The sequence below is a fragment of the Microsporum canis genome, genomic scaffold (genome assembly GCF_000151145.1).
Source record: "Microsporum canis CBS 113480 supercont1.8 genomic scaffold, whole genome shotgun sequence".
In the NCBI taxonomy this organism is placed as follows: Eukaryota; Fungi; Ascomycota; class Eurotiomycetes; order Onygenales; family Arthrodermataceae; genus Microsporum; species Microsporum canis.
Genome location: NW_003299162.1, coordinates 1,331,240 through 1,351,655, shown reverse-complemented (window position 1 = coordinate 1,351,655; position 20,416 = coordinate 1,331,240). Strand labels below are relative to the sequence as shown.

General features: G+C 46.7%; 1 protein-coding gene across 1 annotated transcript; it reads right to left on the bottom strand.

The window, feature by feature from the left end:
- Positions 1 to 588: 588 nt before the first annotated feature.
- MCYG_08441 (peptide synthetase) lies at positions 589 to 19,415 on the bottom strand (the record flags this gene model as incomplete). The annotated part of the gene is made up of 4 exons (XM_002843312.1): positions 589 to 7,560; positions 7,629 to 15,521; positions 15,582 to 18,902; positions 18,963 to 19,415. 4 exons carry the CDS (start codon positions 19,413 to 19,415, stop codon positions 589 to 591), a joined length of 18,639 nt encoding a protein of 6,212 aa, XP_002843358.1.
- Positions 19,416 to 20,416: the final 1,001 nt, after the last annotated feature.

Below are 20,416 nucleotides of genomic sequence, written 5' to 3'. Positions count from 1 at the left end.
GTAAAGTGCAAAAGATACAGAAGCTGGGCCCTTCTTCGTGCTGTAACGTGGCTTTTTGTAGCGATATGAGGTTCCCAATACGGTTAGCGCCACGGTAAGCCTGATGCTCAATTTTTTAAGAGATAGACTAAGCCTGGAAGTGCTATACTACGGCTGACTATGATATGTGTCGTGATATCAAAATCCAAGTGACAAACTGATATAAAAGTACGCCGAAGGGTTTCTGCTTATATAATATACTTACTAAGCTATTAGCTAAGTATATTACCTAAGCACCCCTTCTCTCTCTAAGCCTCTTAAAGCTCTTCTCTAAAGCGTAGTCGGCGATGGTGGCTGGGCCACGATCTACCTCACTGGTCGCCGGCCATGGAGGCGGGAGCACCCGACCCCTTTTTGATTTACCCATACCGTTATTTACTCGAGTTATAGAAGACTTTTAATCTACTCGCTAGTTATTTTATACATATAAGACGCCGTATAAGACGCACGATAATAACTATATAAAAGAATAAATAAATATAAGAATAAATATATATCCAACAAATAAAATATTCTTAAGAACTATAAATTTTCGTTGCAGGCTTATCACTAGTAGTCTCTTGACTGTAGTAATACTTGCGCCATTCCCGCAGCTTGCGAATCGAATAGTAACTGTTCTGTAACAACCCTATACCCTTGCCGAATCCACATTGTAGTGAGTAATACAATGGACACCAAATCGCCACCGACAGCGAAAAAGTCTGAGTCCCAGTTTATCAGTAAGCCTGGTTGGCCAAGAGCATCCCTCCAATCCTTTTGCATAGCTAGTAACAACTTTTCAGTCCCCAACTTGAGAGGATCGCGTGCAATCGCATGAGAGTTTGCATCTGCGCGGGATATCGGTAGCAATACATCACATTGTCCATGGCCTATCCAATCAGCAAGAAGGGTATATCGGCGGTCTGGGTGATAAATCTTCTGAATGGTATCGCAAAGAAGGGAAGAGAAATTATTCGCAGTGGCCTCCCCGAGTAACTGTGATGAGGAAATAAGAAGAACCTCAAGCTGATTTCCATTTAGGGGAGTTGTCTTGATAGCGATGTCTGCCTCGTCTGCTGGAGGACAGAAATCACCAACCGTATATGGCTTGCCACCCAACGTAACTACAGATGCTTGATCAATATTTTGGTGCTGTACTATGGTGCTAAAGCGAGTGTAAGGTTTCCATGGGCTGCAATAACGGACAATATCTCGCATCCCGGTCGACTCATGAGCTATACTAGCAAGGTGCTGAGACTGTAGTTGCCGTAGAAGATTATTGGCAGTAGTCGTAGGGTCAATTTGAGCTCTGACAGGGATAATATTGATGCAGGGGCCGATGGCTCGTTCAATATCGTTTCCTGGAACATTGCGGCCGGAGGTTACGTGGCCAAAAATTATGTCTGTTTTTCCTGACAAAGAGGCGAGAACAATTGCCCATGCAGCCTTGAGGACGGTTGCAAAAGTAATCCCTTGGCTTGATAATATGCCTTGTGGCAGGATGGAGATAGATCGCCTTATGTGTAAGTCGTTGATATTCTGATAATGCGGCCTGGACTCCATTACCACAGCTGTCATTGTAGAATCTGCTAACAGATTCTTCCAGTATGTCCGGGAGTTTGTGATACTACGTTGTGAAGCAATAGTCGATATGTAGTTCGTAAAGGGGACCTCACGGATAGAAACTTGGCTTGAAAATGAGTTTTGTAAACTTTGCCAAATCATGGGTAGACATATTCCATCATATTGGGCATGGGATATACGGATAACAAGTCGGTGCTGTTCATTGTTTCCGACCATCATCAATTTTGTCAGTGGATCACTAAGCCTACGGTCGGATTCCACGTCTTTCTTGTATATTTCGGCGCAGAAGGAGTTGATGTCGATGTCGGTTTTATACCATGCAATGCTCTGCGAGACCTGTTTCAGAATAACCTGATAGAATCGATTTTTGTGCGAAGTAAAAACGGTTCGTAAAATCTGGTGGGTGCGGATGAAGTTCGACCATCTCGCCTGGATAAAGCTTTGATCCCACGGAAACTCCCCCTTCCCCTCGAGGAAAATATAATTGAGAAGCCCTCGCGTCTTGAGCATAGAGTGTGCAATTGCGGATGACTGGAAGTCAGTCGCTGGTAGAACATCTACAATATTATCGGGCGTAGTTCCAACGTCATGAGCAACCTTGGATATTAAATCCTCAGCAGGTAACTCAGGACATAGAGAAAACTGTGTATTCATCGAGCTATCAGGATAGCCGTTGGCCTGTGGTGATTCCGCTAGGGCTAGAGAAGCCATGTCAGAGAGAATGGGCGTCTTGAAAATTTGTTGGACTGACAACGATAATCCCTCGGCTCGGGCAAGGCTTGTTAATCTCATTGCAACGATTGAGTCTCCGCCTGAATGGAGGAAATGATCTCTGGTGCCTATCGTGTCAGCTTCTACGTGCAAAGCTCTCGCCCAAAGATCGCGAATCTGGAATTCTTTTTCTGTAGTAGGCTGTATTTTGATGTCATCCAATGCAAGGGAGTAGCTGGTAACATCAGCTGAGGGCAGACTGCCTACAAGATCACGTAGCTGTCGCCGGTCCACCTTTCCGTTCGCTGTGAGGGGTATCCGTGTTAGCGGTAGGTAAAGTGACGGGATCATGTAGGATGGGAGGGTTTCCCTGAGGGTTTTTTGGAGATCCAGAAATTGCTGGCGGAGAGTCTCTGTCATTTCCATGACCTCAGCACTGCCGCCGAAATTGCTGAAGTGCAAGAAAGCAGCTACTAATTGCCGACCTGTTGAAATATCAAGGATAATATCGACGGTGGCGTGGGTGATAGTATTCATAGACATACGAATTGCATGCTCTATCTCTCCTAATTCCACGCGCTGCCCACGGACTTTGACTTGAGTATCTTTTCGACCAACAAAGCGAATGGTTCCATCACTGTTGTAACGAACAAGATCTCCAGTTCGATAAAAGCGCCGAGGGGTATCTAAGGTGAAGGGTGAAGCCCAAGAAGGGTCATTCACAAACGCGTGTTTTGTCTTTTCGATGTCGTGGAGATACTCCCTGGCGACGGTGGGACCTTCAAGCAAGAGCTCGCCCACGCAACCGAGGGGTGTGAGCCGGTTATAATCATTCGGATCTGCAAGCCAGTACGTCGCCCCAATAGCGCCCCCCAGGTTGGCTGGGTCGCTCGTAGCGGTGGCAGGACGTGCTCCAGAGCAGTATACGGAACACTCCGCAGGGCCATAGCAGATGATTAACTCGAGAACATTGTGCCATTTCTTGATTGTTTCCCATGTTGATGCCTCACCCCCAAGGACTAGTTTCTTTAAGGACGGGATGTTGTTGGAGGGAAGCAGGCTCGCTACTGTGGGTGTCAAAAATGCCCAATTGCAACAGAACCGGTTGATGGCATCAGGAAGCGCATTCAAACGTTCGTGCTCGGAAGGGATACAAATACAGCCACCGCGCTGTAGAGTGGTGAATATGTCTGCACAGCTTACGTCGAATGTATATGCGGCAAACTGCAGTAGACGAGTGTCGGGACCGATACCCCAGCATGTGCCGTGGGCTTTAGAGCTGGAACACAGCGAGCGGTGCTCAATGACGATTCCTTTGGGTTTACCTGTACTTCCAGAAGTAAAGAGCACGTACGCTGCGTTTCCAGGGTTTGGGTGGGATATGTTCATGTCAGTCTCAGGAGAGTTCCCCAGCCTGCGTATGAGCTCTTCTGTTACCACGACTTCATTCTGGGGAGTAGATGGTCCCAAAATCTCGGAATACTGAGGCGCACAAAGAATGACACTCGCCCGAGAGTCCTTCACAATTGTTTCCAGGCGAGCCTGCGGGTGCAAAGGGTCAAGATTCACACAAGCTCCACCGGCCTTCATGACAGACATCTGTGCCACGACAGCCCAGCAAGATTTATCAAAGCACAGGGGGACTAACAATTCTGGTGCCACTCCTAGGTATGCAAGGTGCCGCGCGAGGATGCTTGAAAGGTGATCAAGCTCGGTATATGTAAGTTGTCCATCCCATGCATCGATTGCTAAGGCTGACGGCCGCTCTTCAACCTGCTGCGCGAACAGCAGAGGAACAGTCGACTCAACGCTTTCAGGATAAGCATTGTTCCATCGAAGCACTTGCTCTTTGTCTCTTTGGCCAAACATATCTATGTCCGATATTCGAAGGTGACGATACTCAATTTTTGAGAGACTTTCCGAGATGTAGCTGAGATGATGCATCATATTCTCAACCTGCCAGTTGGACAACACACAGTTATCGTATCTTGCCTCAACTTGAACTGTATCATCTGTAACATAGCATTCCACTACCAGGGGGTAACTATCAAAGTTTTTCAGTGGTAACTCAACCTCTTCACAACATGCGAGCATGCTACTGGCTGTTTTATCGAAGACGGGTTGTATCACAAACAAATTTTGGAATTCAATGGCTCGAGCACACTCTGGGCTCAACATAGAAATATTTTGTAATCCAAAATGTTCATAGGGTATCATTTCCGAAGCCTGCTGTTGGACCTGGATAAGAAAATCACTAATAGTTTTGGTTGGTGGTAGTACGATTCGTATAGGTACTGTTGTAATGGTCGGGCCCACCATCTTTTCGATTCCTATAACTTGACTGTTGCGCCCAGCGAGGGTCATTCCAAAAACAACATCCTGGGAATCGGTGTACCGAGAAAGAACCAACGCCCACGCTGCGCGGAGGATAGTGCTTTTAAGGAACTCCGAATTAACTAGAGCGGGAAATGAAAACCTGTGTTGCACGGCGTGTTGGACAGCTGGGCGATAGGATGGAGATGCAAGGGCGGGGAATGTTACTGGACGCTGGCCACCGAATTGGTTTTCCCAAAACATCTTTGTGGACTCAGCGTCAGCATCTTGGAGATACTTGATGAACACACTGAAACCCGGGGTATCTGGGCAGAGGCCATTTTCATAGGTAGATCGGACCTGATCAAGGACTAAGGGAAGGGACCAGCCGTCGTATAATGAATGGTGCACTGTCCAAACGAAGTGGCCATCCCCGGTAATTCCGTACCGTATCAATGGTGCACCATAAGCGACTATTTCATCCGTATCTGATTCAAGGTACTGCTGTAGACTCTCCGCAGTCCTCCATTCAATAACCCCTTTGATCACCACCTGTATCAACCCGGCATCGGTAGTTTGAACAAGCCTTGTACGAAGGATGGGATTATTTTCAGATACAGTCTCCCAGGCCATTCGGAATCGAGCTATATCAGTGGATGCATTGAGGCGGAGGACTCGCCTTAGGATATATGCTTTAGAGTTGAGAGTAGAGTGGGTCATCATTCCCTCTTGGAGGGGCGTGGGAGGATACGCATCCTCAATTAAATCTAATGGAATCCCACACTCATTTGCGATATTAGTTAGTATTGGAGATATATCTCCTGCTTTGGCCAAAAGCTCAAATGCTTCTAGCTTCGTGCTGCGCGAAATTTGGCAGTATTGCCTAGTGTCTATGATAGCTGCCAAGCTAGACAGGAGTGGATAGCTAAATATGTCCGCTACAGAGACCCTAAGATCTTGAGAAGTGATTGCAGCAAGTCTCATAGCGGAGATAGAATCACCGCCAACTTGAAAAAAATGATCATCTGCTCGAATCTGCTCCATGGGAATATTCAAGACTTCGTTCCACTTATGCTGCAACTCCTTCTCGGTATTTGTACTAGGGGGCCTGCGATTGTCATCGAGAGAATATCTCTGCAATTCAGCATCCGACAATACCGCCATAGAGTCACGAAGAAGTTTCCGATCAAGCTTCTTGGCTGAAGTGGTTGGCATCCGGTTGATGGGGATGTAGAAAGATGGTTGCATATATTGTGGCAGAATGTTAGACAATAACGTTCGGAGCCTTTCCACTTGCTTCCTGGAATCTGGTGTCATATCAGCAAACAAGGGTTCTACTACGGTAGCAGCAGAGTTACAGATGAATGCAGCCAGAAGTGTTTTCTCTTTCTCGCCACGGAGCATGACTACCTCGACAGCCGCTTGAAAGCTGGAAGGCAGAATCCTCTTGACTTGATACTCAATCTCGGAAAGCTCAATACGCTGTCCTCGTAATTTTACTTGAGTGTCTTTCCGTCCTAAATAAGTAATACTGCCGTCAATATTGTAGCGCACCAGATCGCCAGTCTTGTAGAAACGGCTATGTTCTCGGTCATCTGGCGTAGGGTGAAAACTGAGGTTTTTAATAAACGCGTCGGCAGTCTTTGTTTCATCAAGTAGGTAGCAGCGAGCAAGTGTTCCACCTTGAACTAGAAGCTCGCTAACTGACCCAACTGGAGCCAACTGCTCGTGGTTATCAGGTCGAACAAGCCACGAAACGGAACCGACCGAACGACCTAACACATCATGGCGGTCCTTTCTCCCAGTAAATGTTTTCATGATACAGAAGACACATGTCTCGGTTGGTCCATAGCCATTCATGAGACGCAGGTTCGTTGCCCAAATTTCAATGTTGTCCTTATCCAGGGGCTCGCCACCCAATATCACGGTTTTTAGGCCGGGTACTTGATCTGGGCGGATAATGCGTATAAGCGATGGGGTAAGAAAGGCTGTGTTACACCCCAGTCGATTGATAGCATCTGAAATATTATTCATGCGCTCGGCTTCCGATGGAACACAGATGCATCCACCGTAGATGAGTGTTGTGAAAATCTCCAATATACACGCATCGAAGGTGTATGCTGCAAATTGAAACATTCGGGTTTCGGAGCTGCAGCCAATTTCTTGACCATGGTGTATGCAGCTGGTACTAACAGCAGAATGATCGATAACGACACCCTTAGGTGTTCCGGTACTGCCAGAAGTGAAAAGAACATATGCAACGTCCGTAGGGCTTGCTAACAAACCGGTAGAAGCAATATCTGTCTCTTCCCTCCACCATGTAGAAGAGGCGGAGACCACCAGAACATTTTTTGTTAGGCCTACAATTAGCTTTGAGGTTTCTGGGCAAACAAGAACTAGAGATGACGCAGCCTGGGTAATGATAGTTGCTAAACGGGCCTCTGGGTGATCCGGGTCTATGGGGATAAAAGCTGCACCGGCCTTAAGAATGCCGAGCATCGCAACGATGGCCCATGCACATTTGGTAAAACATATTGGAATCATGTCTGCAGGGCCAACACCCATGGCAATTAGTATATTGGAGAGTTGGGTCCCCTTTTTGTCTAGATTGGCATAAGTAAAAGTTCCATCCCAAGAATCAATAGCTATCGCATCAGGGTAGACTTTTGCACTGCGTTCGAAGAGTGAATGAATGCATTCATAGATAGACGGAGGAGCAGTGGCATTCCATCTTTGGATTTGCTTATTGTGATGATCATCAAAGAGATTGACTGAAGCCACAGGGGCTAGCGGGTTAGACATTATGTAGAACAGTGCTGCAGACAGCGCTGCGGATACATTCATGGCATGTCCAGGAGATAGCCTTGAAGTCAGATAACCCATGTCTATCTGGAACCCATGGTTGGTATCTGTGACATTGATGGTTAAATCGTACTAAGAAGCAGGTTAGATTAATGCAAGCTTTAGTAGGCATCCATTTATTTGGGTATGTAGGCACTCACTTCAGTGGGGTCAAGTCCAGATATATAGTTAATTTGCAGATCGCCTAGAACAACATTGTTGACATCACGGCGCTGGACACTAACAACCGAATTGAATAATGATTGCCCTGCAAGCCCTAGACGATGTTGTATCTCAGCTAGGCTTGCATGTTGATACGGCAAGGCCTTGATGTACTCTTCTTGGAGGCCTCGGAGCTCATACAGTACCGTTGTGTTGCCTATTTCCGCAAAATTAACTGCACATACGAGCATATTGACGAATGGCCCGACCGAATTTTCAATTCCAGGAAGAGGGAGCTCTCTACCAGCAGTAAGGTATCCAAAGCAAACCCGCTCCTCTCCTGTATATGCAGACAAAACTAGCGCCCATGCCAAACGCACCACATTTGCGAGAGTTATATCGTTTTCTTGGCAGAACTGGCGCATTTGCGAGGCTTCAGGGGCTATAACATCTATTTTGTGTATGCTCGGCAGGCTTTCTACGAAATCCAATAAGAGAGGGAAATGGCATGGGGTGGCTTCAGCTAGATAAGCTACCCAAAACGATAATGCTTCTTCGGTGGGCTGTGATTGGATATGCGCTATATAATCGCTGTAGGGCATAGCTGGGACGGAAGGGAGTCCATCAGTATATGCATGAGCAATCTCGTTAACAAGCACCGCCATTGATGTTCCGTCCATTAATGCGTGGCTAATCTCAAGCTTAAAGTAAGCGACACCATCTCGGGATGTAGCGATTGCCATACGATGAGGAGGAGCGGTTTCTGAGACAGTAAGTGCCTCAAAATCATCTAGGGTAGCAACGGCCTGCTCAGAAGAGTCGCAGACTAGGATCAATGGTTGCATATCGTGCTTCCATAGCACAGCTTGGTCAAATGGCCGGCAGGATATACCTGCTAAAAAAATTGTACGGAGGATGGTGTGGCGATTAACTACTTGCTGCCACGCTGAAGCAAGTCGTCGGGCGTCAATTGGTTTTTCACTCGCTAGTTTAACCTGCATAATCGCATAATAAAGATAGGTCCCTTCGGTGCGTGCTTGGCTCAAAAGCATACCTTCTTGCAACGGAGAGCAAGCATATATATCTTCGATATCAGCTAGAGATAGTCCTAGTTGAGGTATTTTGTGCGCCTGGAGTGCATCTAATGCAACATAGGATACTGGAAGCAGAGGATAATCACTTCGTGTAAGGGTAAAATCTGTGGCCATCAACTTTTGCGGTAAAGTCCTAAGGCATTGTGTGAAGTTGTGGAGCCAATCCCCAACTAGCTCTATATGCTTCATCTTTTTGTTGAACGAGAAAGTAAAATTTGCGCGTCCGTTAACAATATATGCATTGATATCAAAGAGCGAATACCGCCTAACAGCCGGCCCCACATCGCCTTTATTAAAGGGGAGGAGTTCAAAAATTCTATCCGCTCGCTCAAGTCCTTGGTATAACCCGAGATAATTGAATAGTATTTCCACCGGCATATGATCCCTGAAATTCTCCGCACCATCATCGTTGAGGTATTTTGACGTAAAATAAGACCATCCATTAGCTGGCAATTCTTTCCTTTGGTCTTTTATGCGCCTCACAATGTTCACTGGGGTATCATTCGGCTCTACCAACAAATTGAACGGAAAGATGGTCGTAAACCAACCCACAGAGTCTGAGAGGTCAATGCTTGGAGTCCATGGTTGGCGGCCATGGCCTTCGTTGAATATCGCGGGCGGTTCGCGATTAAAGGTTTGAGTAAAAGAGAGTAAAAGAGCAGTGATAAAGATATCTAAGGGCTCGGTTCTCATAGCCTGATGGCAGTTAGTCAGTAAGAGCTGGGTTTCTTCGGGGGACAATGATGCTGCTAGCTGAATTGAATCGCCATGAATGTTTTTTATATTCCTCATTCCCCAGTATTCATAGTTCGCCTTTGGAACAGAGTATGGGATCGAAGACCTCGCCGTAAGATGTCTGGAGGCATAGTCTGCCTGTAGCTTTTGCCATCTTTGGAATGGAAATGGCACAGTATTTGACACGGCCGTATTTCCGACCAGATGGTCCTCTAATTCTTGGAAAATAATGCGCCATGATACCAGGTCAATAACGAGATGGTGAGCAACAAGAAATAGCAGAGAGTCATTGCCGGAAATATTAAAAAGTTCGACGGCAAACACTGGGCCCGATTGTATGTCTAGCTGCGTTTGAGCCCCGGCTGCAAGGCTAAGTGCTTCTTCTTTTGTTGAAACTGAGCGCTCACGGAACCTGTAAGCTGCGTCCCCTGGCCTTGTAATAATCTGCGTCCATTGGCCATTATGTGATTTCCGGAATCGCGCGCGCAGCATCGAATGATGCTCTACAATCATGTCAACCCCTGCTCGTAGTTTCTCTATAGGAAGTCGGGGGATAAGGCGTAGAAGGAAGCTTTGGTTGAATTGATTTGCCGATGGATCCGTTTGGCCTTGGGAGATTTCCTGGAAATATAGTTGTTGAATAGGAGTCAAACCAAAAGGCGTGTCCAGTAACTCTTCTTGGTGTAATGCAGAATTGCTGATAGCCTCCATATAGTGCACCATTGTGGCCACTGTTGAACTACTCATAACATCTTTGAACGAAATTTTGAGGCCTTCGTTGCGGCACATAACAACTAATTGCATTGCAGTAATGGAGTCACCACCAAGGTTCAAGAACGATCGTTTGGTGGACACACGGCTGATAGGTACGTTTAGAACCCGAGAAATAACCTCCTGTAGGCGTTTTAAAACCGCTAGGCTGGAGGAGGAATTATCCACCTCTGTATCATCTACCTCTTCGATCTCTTCTTTAGCATAGGTTTCGTCAAGGCTTTCCACGCACTGTAATATCTTAGGGCGATTAACTTTCTGCGAAGTTGTCAAAGGGAAGTTCGAACACACTAGCCAAACGGATGGTATCATATAGCTGGGTAGCAGAGCAGCCAGGCGATTTTGAATGGTAGTGGTTTGTCGTATCGACTTGTCGTCATACAACAATATCATATCTGATACATGAGGCTGGGTAGGCAACTGGTTCTTGAGGGCCACAACAGCGACAAGTTTCTTCGCGTATGGCCCTATATTTGGCAACAAAACCACTGACTGCTGGACTGAAGGATCGTTGATAATCTCCTTCTCAACCTCTCCCATCTCCACTCGCTGCCCATTGAGCTTAACCTGAGAATCCTTCCGCCCTATATAGATCAGACTACCATCAGACATTTGCCTGACCAGATCTCCAGTCTTGTAGAGCCGTGCTCCATTCACACCGTCTCTTCGCCATCTAGGAGGCGTAATGAACGCCTTGAGAGTCAACTCATGATTAACATAACCCCTGGCGACAATAGGTCCTTCCACGACCAATTCGCCAACGCAACCTGCAGGGACAAGGCGCTCGCTATTCCCCGGCTCGGTAATCCAGAATATGCATCCATGGGCTTTTCCAATATTTGTGGATTGGAGTCCCTCACATAAGACAGCAAAGGATGACATGATAGTACATTCTGCGGGCCCGTAGCTATTGATCAATCGTACTTTCTCTTGCCATCTCTGAGCAAGGTCGGCTGTAACGGTTTCTCCCACTAGCGCCAGCATTTTAAGAGACGGCATCGCTTCAGGTGATAGAAAACCGGCCACAGAGGGAGTAAGGAAAGCATGAGTTACCCCGAGGCGATTAATGGAACCAGTAACATCATTGAGCCGATCGAAGTCGGAAGGTATGCAAACGCAACCCCCATTACAAAGTGTGAGAAAAATTTCGGCATTGCTGGTGTCGAATGTAAATGCAGAGAATTGTAGGACTTGGGATTTGTTATCAAGGCCCATATCGGTATTGTGATCTACCAAAGAACATAGGCCCTTATGCAGAACCACAATACCCTTCGGTCTGCCAGTACTTCCAGAAGTGAAATTAATCATAGCTGCATTATCAGGAGATGCAGATGTTATAACGCCCTGTTCGTGCTCCGGTAATTTGAGGAGGAGCGCGGGATCTACCACAATAACATGGTTCACTAAATCTTGTACCTTATCGGCGTGGCTTTGTGACCCCACGAGAACGATACGGGCATGAGTCTGACTGATAATATTAGCTAGATGCTGCGCCGGGTGGGATGGACTCATGGATACATATGCGCCGCCAGCTTTAAGAACTGCCAACATCGACACTATCGCCCAGGCAGATTTATCAAAGCAAAGAGGCACTGCTTGTTCAGGGCAGACACCAAAGGTAGCTAGATGCGCGGCAAGCTTTGAAGATAATTCTTCAAGTCTGAAATATGACAGAGAAACATCCAGAGAGCGAACAGCAGGAGACTCAGGGCATAAAAATGCCTGCCTGCTTACACGGCTATGAATACAGTCGTAAATGGTATCTGGTGGAGTAAGGCTATTATTGAGGGAAATCAAGTATTCCGTTTGCTGGTCACCCAAGAAGTCCACCTCATGAAGTTCTGTTGTTGGTTTTATTAGAAGAGTAGAAAGAACTGTGGTAAATGTTGAAGCTAACAAAGCTGCTTGGTTTTTCGACATAATTGTGCTCCAGTAGCTGATGTCAATGTCAATTGCTGCGTCTTGTACCGTGATGCTAACCCCCAGGTCGTACTCAGTCGGGTCACTTCCACCGAGAGGCTCAATTTCAATGTGTTTATTAGAGGACGACAGTACCATGGGCCGTTGTAAAGAGAGGATAGTGTTAAATAGGCGTTCACCCGATAACCCGAGAGCATGTTGCACTTCGGCAAGGGACGTATGCTGATGCGGTAGGGAACTAATGAAGTCTTCGTTGATACTCCGCGCTATGGCAAGAGGAGTAGAAGAATCATCTACACGGACACGGCAAGCTAGCATTGTGATGAATGCGCCTACAGCATTTTCCATGTCCAGACCATCAATTTCACGCCCCGAAGACAAATACCCGAAAACAACATCAGATTCTCCAGTATATGCACGAAGGACAACAGCCCAAACCGTCTGGAAAATATTTGCCATCGTTATGTCATTTCCCCGAGTAAATGCTTGGAGGCTAGTCATGATAAATCCTGAGATTGGAATATTCACTGTCCGCAATTCCTTCGTTCCGAGGTGATCGTCATGCAACAGTGGAAAGAAGACAGGTTTGATGCCTTCAAGATACTTCAACCAGAAATCCAGCGTTGCCTCCTTTGGCTGATTCTGGGAAAGCGCAATATAGTCTCTGTATAGTGGGCCCGGCTGCAGTTCGTGGTCAAAAGCGGTCCCCAGGTCACGTAATATTATTGCCATTGACGCACCATCGATAAGAGTATGGTTAATTTCCAGGTTGAAATATAACCTACCCCTATCTTCAAGGATGGTCAGACGGTGAGGGGGAATTAACTCGCTGTAGTCCAAAGGATTATCGTTAGGGTACCGAAACAGGCTGTCAAGATCCTCTACGGACTCTACTCGTGGGGTATATTTCTTGAGAACTACTTGGGTGTACAGATTTTCTTGAGAGAGGCCCTCCACGAAGAAAGTTCGCAGGGACTGATGCCTTGCGACAAGGCGTGCCCATGCTAGCCGTAGGCGGCTGACATTAATAGGGTCTGTAGATGAATTGCAACGGACTTCACAAATAATATGAAATTTGTAAGTTTCTGGTGCTTGAGCTTGGCTGATCAGAATGCCTTCTTGCATTGGAGAACAAGGGTAAGCATCCTCTATATCTACCACTCCTTCGTATCCAGCATTTTTAGTGAACTCGTCAAGAGCCGATGGACTCACGCCCAATAATAGTGAGAATGGCGATAACAATGCTAAATCGTCGCACTTGGTAAGGCATGGTGTATCTCGACCGATGGTCACTTCTGCAATAATCTGGCGTATTGTTCTGCTTTTTAGCACACTCTTAACTGACACTGGAATACCTTGCGATCGGCACCGAGAGGCGAGTTGCATAGCTGTAATGGAATCTCCACCAATGGCCAAAAAGCTCTGGTCCATTGACACTTGGCTTGCTGGGACATTGAGCACTGCGCCAATGATGTTTCTTATGGTATCCTCGGCCTTGCTTTTTGGAAGGCTGGTATCATGGACACTAGGACTCATTTCCTCGCCTAGATAGTTACCGGATAGACCGTCGACTTGCAATATGACGGAAGTACGGTCCAATTTACCATTTCTCGACAGAGGGAGAGATTCGACCATAAGCCAAGTCGATGGAACCATATAAGACGGCAAAATGGAGGATATAAAAAGCCGGATATGCGATATTTCATTTTGAAAGTTCATTCCGTTTTCATCGTGAATGAATTCAAGATTAGCCACTCCTTTAGTTGAAGAACAACGATGCCGGCTTTTTAGTGAGAGAACAGCTACCAGTTTCCCTTTCAAAGGCCCTGCCTTCGGCACTAGTGCCACAGCATTTTGGACACCCTCGTATAATAGCAAAGTGTGGTCAATCTCCCCCAATTCAACACGCTGGCCATGTAGTTTTACCTGGTGGTCGCGGCGCCCCATAAAATGAAGGGAACCATCCGAGTTATATCGAGCTAAGTCACCCGTACGATATACTTTGGTTGGAAACTCGACCACGCGGGGATCATACTCCGTTAACCAAGTAGGGGGTGGTATAAATACTGCGTTGCTTCTAATCTCATCATTAAGGTAGCCTCGAGCGACAATCGGCCCTTCAATAAGTAGCTCACCCACAGCGCCGACGACGCAAAGCTTGGAAGGATCATCTGCTTCTGCAATCCACATTCGAGCACCTAAACCATATCCAATATTCTGTGGAGATGCAGAGCGCGGTACAAATAGTAGAGCCGTTGACCAAACCGAGCATTCTGCAGGGCCATATATATTCACTAGATTGATATGTTCTGCCCATAGCTCGATATTCTCCCTTCGGATGGCCTCACCGCCCAAGGCTAGGGTATGAATTCCAGGAACTTCGGAGGGTTGCAGGAGGCTGATCACGGACGGGGTGAGATATAATACATTTGTGTTAAGGCGATTGATCACCCCGGCAAGATCGTTCAGCCTCTCTTCATCGTTTGGGATACACAAAATTCCGCCCCGTGCTAGACAGCCAAAAGTTTCGCCTATGCTAACGTCAAATGTGTAGGCGGCGAATTGTAAAACACGCGCGTTAGGTTCATATTTCAAAGCTGGCCCATAGGCTTGAATGCTACTACAGAGTGCACGGTGTTCGACGACAATACCTTTGGGTTTACCAGTACTCCCAGAAGTAAAAACAACGAAAGCGGGATTATCAGGCGAGGAAGCTACTGGGCTCAGTATGCCAGGCGGACCACGCTGCAAGGTTTCCATGTATGGTGAATCAATGATGAGTACAGTAGACACAAGTTCATCAAACAGCGGCTTATTCGCTTCGGAAACGAGGGCAACAATTGCCTTGCATTGTCTGAGCATTTCCACTCTACGACTTTGGGGGTGCTCAGGATCAAATGCAACGCACGCTCCTCCAGCCTTAAGGACGGCCAGCTGTGATACAACTGTCCAGCATGATTTAGGGAAGCATATGGGTACGAGGATGTTGGGCCCCACAGCGTGGTCTGCAAGGTGCACAGCCAGTGTTGTTGAAATATCATCAAGTTCCTTGTAGGTGAAGTGTCCATCCCAAGCTTCCACCGCATTGGCATGTGGCCGTATTTCCGCTTGCGTGTGGATAAGTTCGTGAACACAATCATTCACCGCCGGCCACTGATCACGATTCCAGTGCCCGATTTGAGCATGGTCACGAGTGCTCATTACCTTTAATTCTCCTAGTAACCGATAATAGTTGTTGATAAGCAAATCAATGACATGTCGGAGTGTTCCAAGGACGTTTCCAGCCATCACACTGCTCAGAGTAGAATCAAAATGACGTAAAGTCAGGGACACCCTTTTCTTAGATACAAAGACATTGAGAGATATGTTATACTAGATATTATAGTTAGTGGAAAGTGGAAATTAAAGGATGGAAGTGCCGGAACACAATACCTCTGTAGGATCCCTTTCAGCTATTACTCTGAAAATGACACCGTTGCCAGAGCCAACAGTAGCTATCACCTCGCTTTCAGCACTCTGCAGCGACAAAATAGTATTAAACAATGGCTGGGAAACACAAAGTGCGTGCTGTATCTCAGCAACCGAACAATGTTGGTGTGGTAGACCGCTAAGGAAGCTATCTTGGGCCTCCTTTAGGACCACGGAAACTGCCTTGTCTGCTAAGAGCGACGCTCTATAAATCATCATATTCACAAACACGCCTACTGCGTTATGGATATTCGGTACTGGAAGGTCGCGACCAGATGTCAGATAACCAAAGCATACATCATCGCGTCCGGTATAAGCCTTTAGGGTAATTGCCCACGCTGCTTGAAAAACAGTAGCTGGCGTAAAATTATGCAGTGCACAAAACGCGTGGATTGCGTCTGCATTCTCGATTTCAACCAGTAGCTCGCGCGGCCGATTCTCCTTAACAGAAAAATCGTCGTTAAGAGCTGGAAAGTAGCATGGGGTCACGCCTAACAAACACCGGGTCCAGTACGAGATGGAGGAGCCGGATGGGTGCTGCTGGAGGTACCGGATGAATGGTGAGTAATCCACAGTCTGGCTGATGTCTAGCAGGCCTCCATATGCCTGACATATGTCTCTTAACAGCACTAGAACGGAGACACCATCAATCAGGGCATGACTAATATCAATCGTGCAGAAGAGCTTTCTTTCCGCTTTGATGGACGCAACGATGAAAGCGACTGGCGGCTCGTGGGGCCCGTCAGTTCGTTTGTAGCTCTCCAGGCTTTGCCAAAAGTCATCTTCATCATCGCATTGCCATAAAACGGCCGATCTATCATCTGTCTTGAGAACTAGCTGATCGAAAAGGCCGTCTTCGGCTGCTGTGTCGATGAAGATGGTGCGCAGAACGGGATGTCGTTGAACGACCTGCCGCCAAGCCTTTATTAGTAAGCCCCGTCTTTCTTCCTGGCCTCCGTCTTCATCAACCTCAGGGTGAGCATCTTCCGCTCCTCGCGATGACACGGCCTCACAAGTGATACGGAGCTGATATCTGTCGGGGTCTTGTTGCTGGGCCAGAAGGATCCCACGCTGAACTGCCGACAGCGGATAAATATCTTCCACCTGATCCACCTGGAGCCCCTGTTGCAACACTCTTTCCTTGTCAACTACGAATGGTGACCATTCATGGAGGACTTGGGCCTCGTTGTCGTGGATGGTATCTCGATCTTCAATCTTGTTTGCAAGCTCTAATAAGTTTGGGCATTGCATGATATCTTCGAGCTTTACGACTAGACCTTTATCACGCAATGTACCCAGCAACTGCATAGCCTTGATAGAGTCACCTCCGTTTTGGATAAAGGATTTATCCAGCCAGACATCCTCTGACCGTTCTAAACCGACGGCTACTCTGCACATTTCTTGTAACTCTTTTTCTCGGCTGTTTGATGGATGAATCCTCTGAGTTTCCGTCCTTTCGTTTCTACCAATCGCAAGATTGAATATGTCTAATGACATAGCTGCCACCCACTGGCGGACCGCAACTCCATTCTGCTTGCTAGAAATCGTCAATGGGATAGATCTTACAGGAATCCAGACCGTTGGGTGCATGTAGTTTGGGAGTTGCTGTGATAGATGATTTGCGATTCTTTCCAGTTCTGATTTCGCCATTGGGAATTTGTGCTCGTCTACTAATTCGATCCCTATAGACGGCTGCCTGAAGTGTTTCAACGATATCATGGCTGTTAACGTCCCTTGGCATGGGCCTTCGTTTACAAGCACTACAGCTGCCTGTTCGACCAACTCGTGGGCCACCAGATGGTGTTCAATCTCACCCAGTTCAATCCTCAATCCCCGCAATTTCACCTGACTATCTTTGCGCCCAATGAAAGAAATGCTACCATCGAAATTAAACCGGGCTAGATCACCGGTTTTGTAGATCCGAGAGGAGCCCGTGGGTTTGATTGCCATCCATTTTGTTGAATTTAGAAAGGCTGCCTCGGTCTTTTCCGGCTCGTTCAAGTATCCACGTGCGACGATTGGGCCCTGAATTAGAAGCTCACCAGGTGAACCAATTGGAAGAAGTTTATCATGATCATCTCTATCAACAATCCAGCAGCACCCACCCAGCGGGGTAACCAATATTAGTGTGGCTCGTTGTCGCAGATATATTTTGGGATTGGCAGTGGCAGCAATCGAGCACTCTGTAGCCCATAACCCATCGCAAGCGGAACATGCGTGCCCAAGTCTGGATAATCTCTGCTGACAAGCCTCACCGCCAAGTACGAGAAACTTGAGGGTTGGAACCTTCTTTGGACTCACGAGTTTCACGAGCGAGGGGGTTAAGAATGCCCAGGTAATGCCGAACTGCTGTATACATGCTTCCGGGCCCTTAGACCGCTCTTGGTCATTGGGGATACATACACAGGCACCCGTGATGAGCGAAGTAAAGATCTCCAAGATGCTTACATCAAAAGTAAACGAAGCAAGTTGAAGTACCCTGTCGCTATGGCTCATTCTTGACGCCCTCTGTTGTGCTATAGAACCAGTGAGGAACTGACGATGCTCCACCACGCAGCCTTTAGGTTTTCCAGTACTTCCTGACGTAAAGATAATGTATAGTGCACTCGAAGAGGTAGCCGTCGAAATGGCCTGCTGGGCAAAAGATTCCGGGCCCAGCTGGAGAGAATCCACAAGTACAGAATCAACTGGCAGTATAATTCCGTCAAACCATCCCCATCTTTGAGAATATTGCGGTGCAGTGAGGATCAATCGCGAGTTAACCTGCTCGGCAATTTCTTGGTGCCTTTTTTCTGGATGCGAAGGGTCAAGAAACAGTATGGCGCCTCCAGCTCGGACAACAGCCAGCATCGCTATAACAGCATATACGGACTTGGGAAAGCAAAGCACTACGATTGACTCCGATACCACCCCCAAACTCTGCAGATGTAGAGCTAATTCCCCGCTCAAAGCATCCAGTTCCTGGTAGCTGATGCTACGTTCTGAAGTTTGCACAGCTAGATTTAGCGGATGCTTAGAGGCGGCGTCCTCAAACATCGTGCCCACGCATCTATCTACTGATGCTGGAGGACTGCTACTCCATGCCCGTAGCTGATCGAATACCCGAGGATGAACCAGGCCAACTTGAGATATTTTCCGAGAAGGGTTGGCAAGCATTTCCCCCAAAATTTGACTGACTGTAGCAGCCACTATTTCCGCATATCCTGGGGCCAATTTTTCAGTTCTATAAAACAGTGAAGCTCCTAAAAAGCGCCCCCTATTCTCTACGTGGAGCCAGACGTTGAACTACATGATGCACAGTTAGAATAACTCTGCAAAAGAAATTCATATAGAATATTGACCGACCTCCTGTTTCCATTGTATGTTCTTCTTCCCCTCAGACATATAAACAGCAGAGTTGCACGGTAGTCCGGTAAGGATAGGACTTTCATTTCTAAGAACAATATCCCTTGTTTCCCTTTGTACAGACATGAGCAAATCAATAACTGATATATTTTCACCTATGGCTAGTGAAAATACGCCAATGCCAGTTCCAGATATTGATGCTGCACAAACGTTCCTATTCCCTGTGAAGGTTTTCAAGGCCACAGCCCAGACTGCCTGAAATATGGCATGGAGGGGTACATCTTCGTTTGCACAGAACTCTTGAGTTGCCTCACAAGTGGGCAGTGTAATGGATACTTCTCCCAGTTCGGGCCCAGAGAATATTTCACCATCACTCAAAAGTACTGGGAATTTGCAGGCGGTTGCCGACATCGTATCCCACGCCAGAGAACTGGTATCAACGTTGTGTGCCATTGTGGTGATGGCTATGGTAACGAGAAGTGATGGGGGAATGCGAGTATTGCTATATAGCTGTTTTCCAACGGCGAAATGGAAGGTGCGGGCACTATATGCACTATAATATATCGCGATACTAGCAAAATGTCGATATCATAATCGTATTATTCTTATTTCCACTATCAATGTATACTAAGGGTAACACATTGACGCCGCAGCACAGGGCCTGCATGAGATATCCCCTAACTCAGTAAAACATAATTCCAAAGCTAAACGAAGCTACCTAACAACTGCTCCTACAGGGTGTGCTTATGCGGCTGCATGTAGGACTTCTTACGAGAAGTCATAAATTAAATTACCCGTCTCCTCAGGCAGGTAGTCTGGATGGTATTACATTTAGAAATGGCAAAAGCCGAAAAGTAAAATATTAATTCCCTTTTGCAAATAATGCAATTCTTCCTGCCACTGCTACAAGTATATGCAAGATACTGGGGCTTGTTCAAACATCCATGGGAAGATTAGTTTGCTGGCATAAGTATATGCAGCCTAGCAGGGATGAACTACGTACATACATAGTTCATGCAGCTAGGGAATATATAGTTATTGCTACTCCGTCTCAGCTGCGGAGTAACCATAAGGGCTTTAAATTCCAAATATATACCACCTAGGATAGGGGCTGCCTATTCGGACTTAGTTCTCATCCTCATCAGATATTAAAATAAATCTCGCTAAGTCCACAGGAAAAGAGGATATACACGCAATACCACCCTAAGCACGGAGTAAATAATACCTTCAAGTATATATATAGCGTGGTAACTAATTGAAGACCTTTAATATTTAAATTTTATTGTATTTAACTAGTTCAGAAGAATGGCTGAATGCAGGGGAGAAATACCTATCTTACCGCATCCCTGGCCTCCAGCTGAATAGTTAGACATTCACTAGCGGGTATGGTTTGGAGGTGAAAACGGCTGTCAGAGTTAACCGTCATATGATAACTCAGGACTTCAGCAATGCAA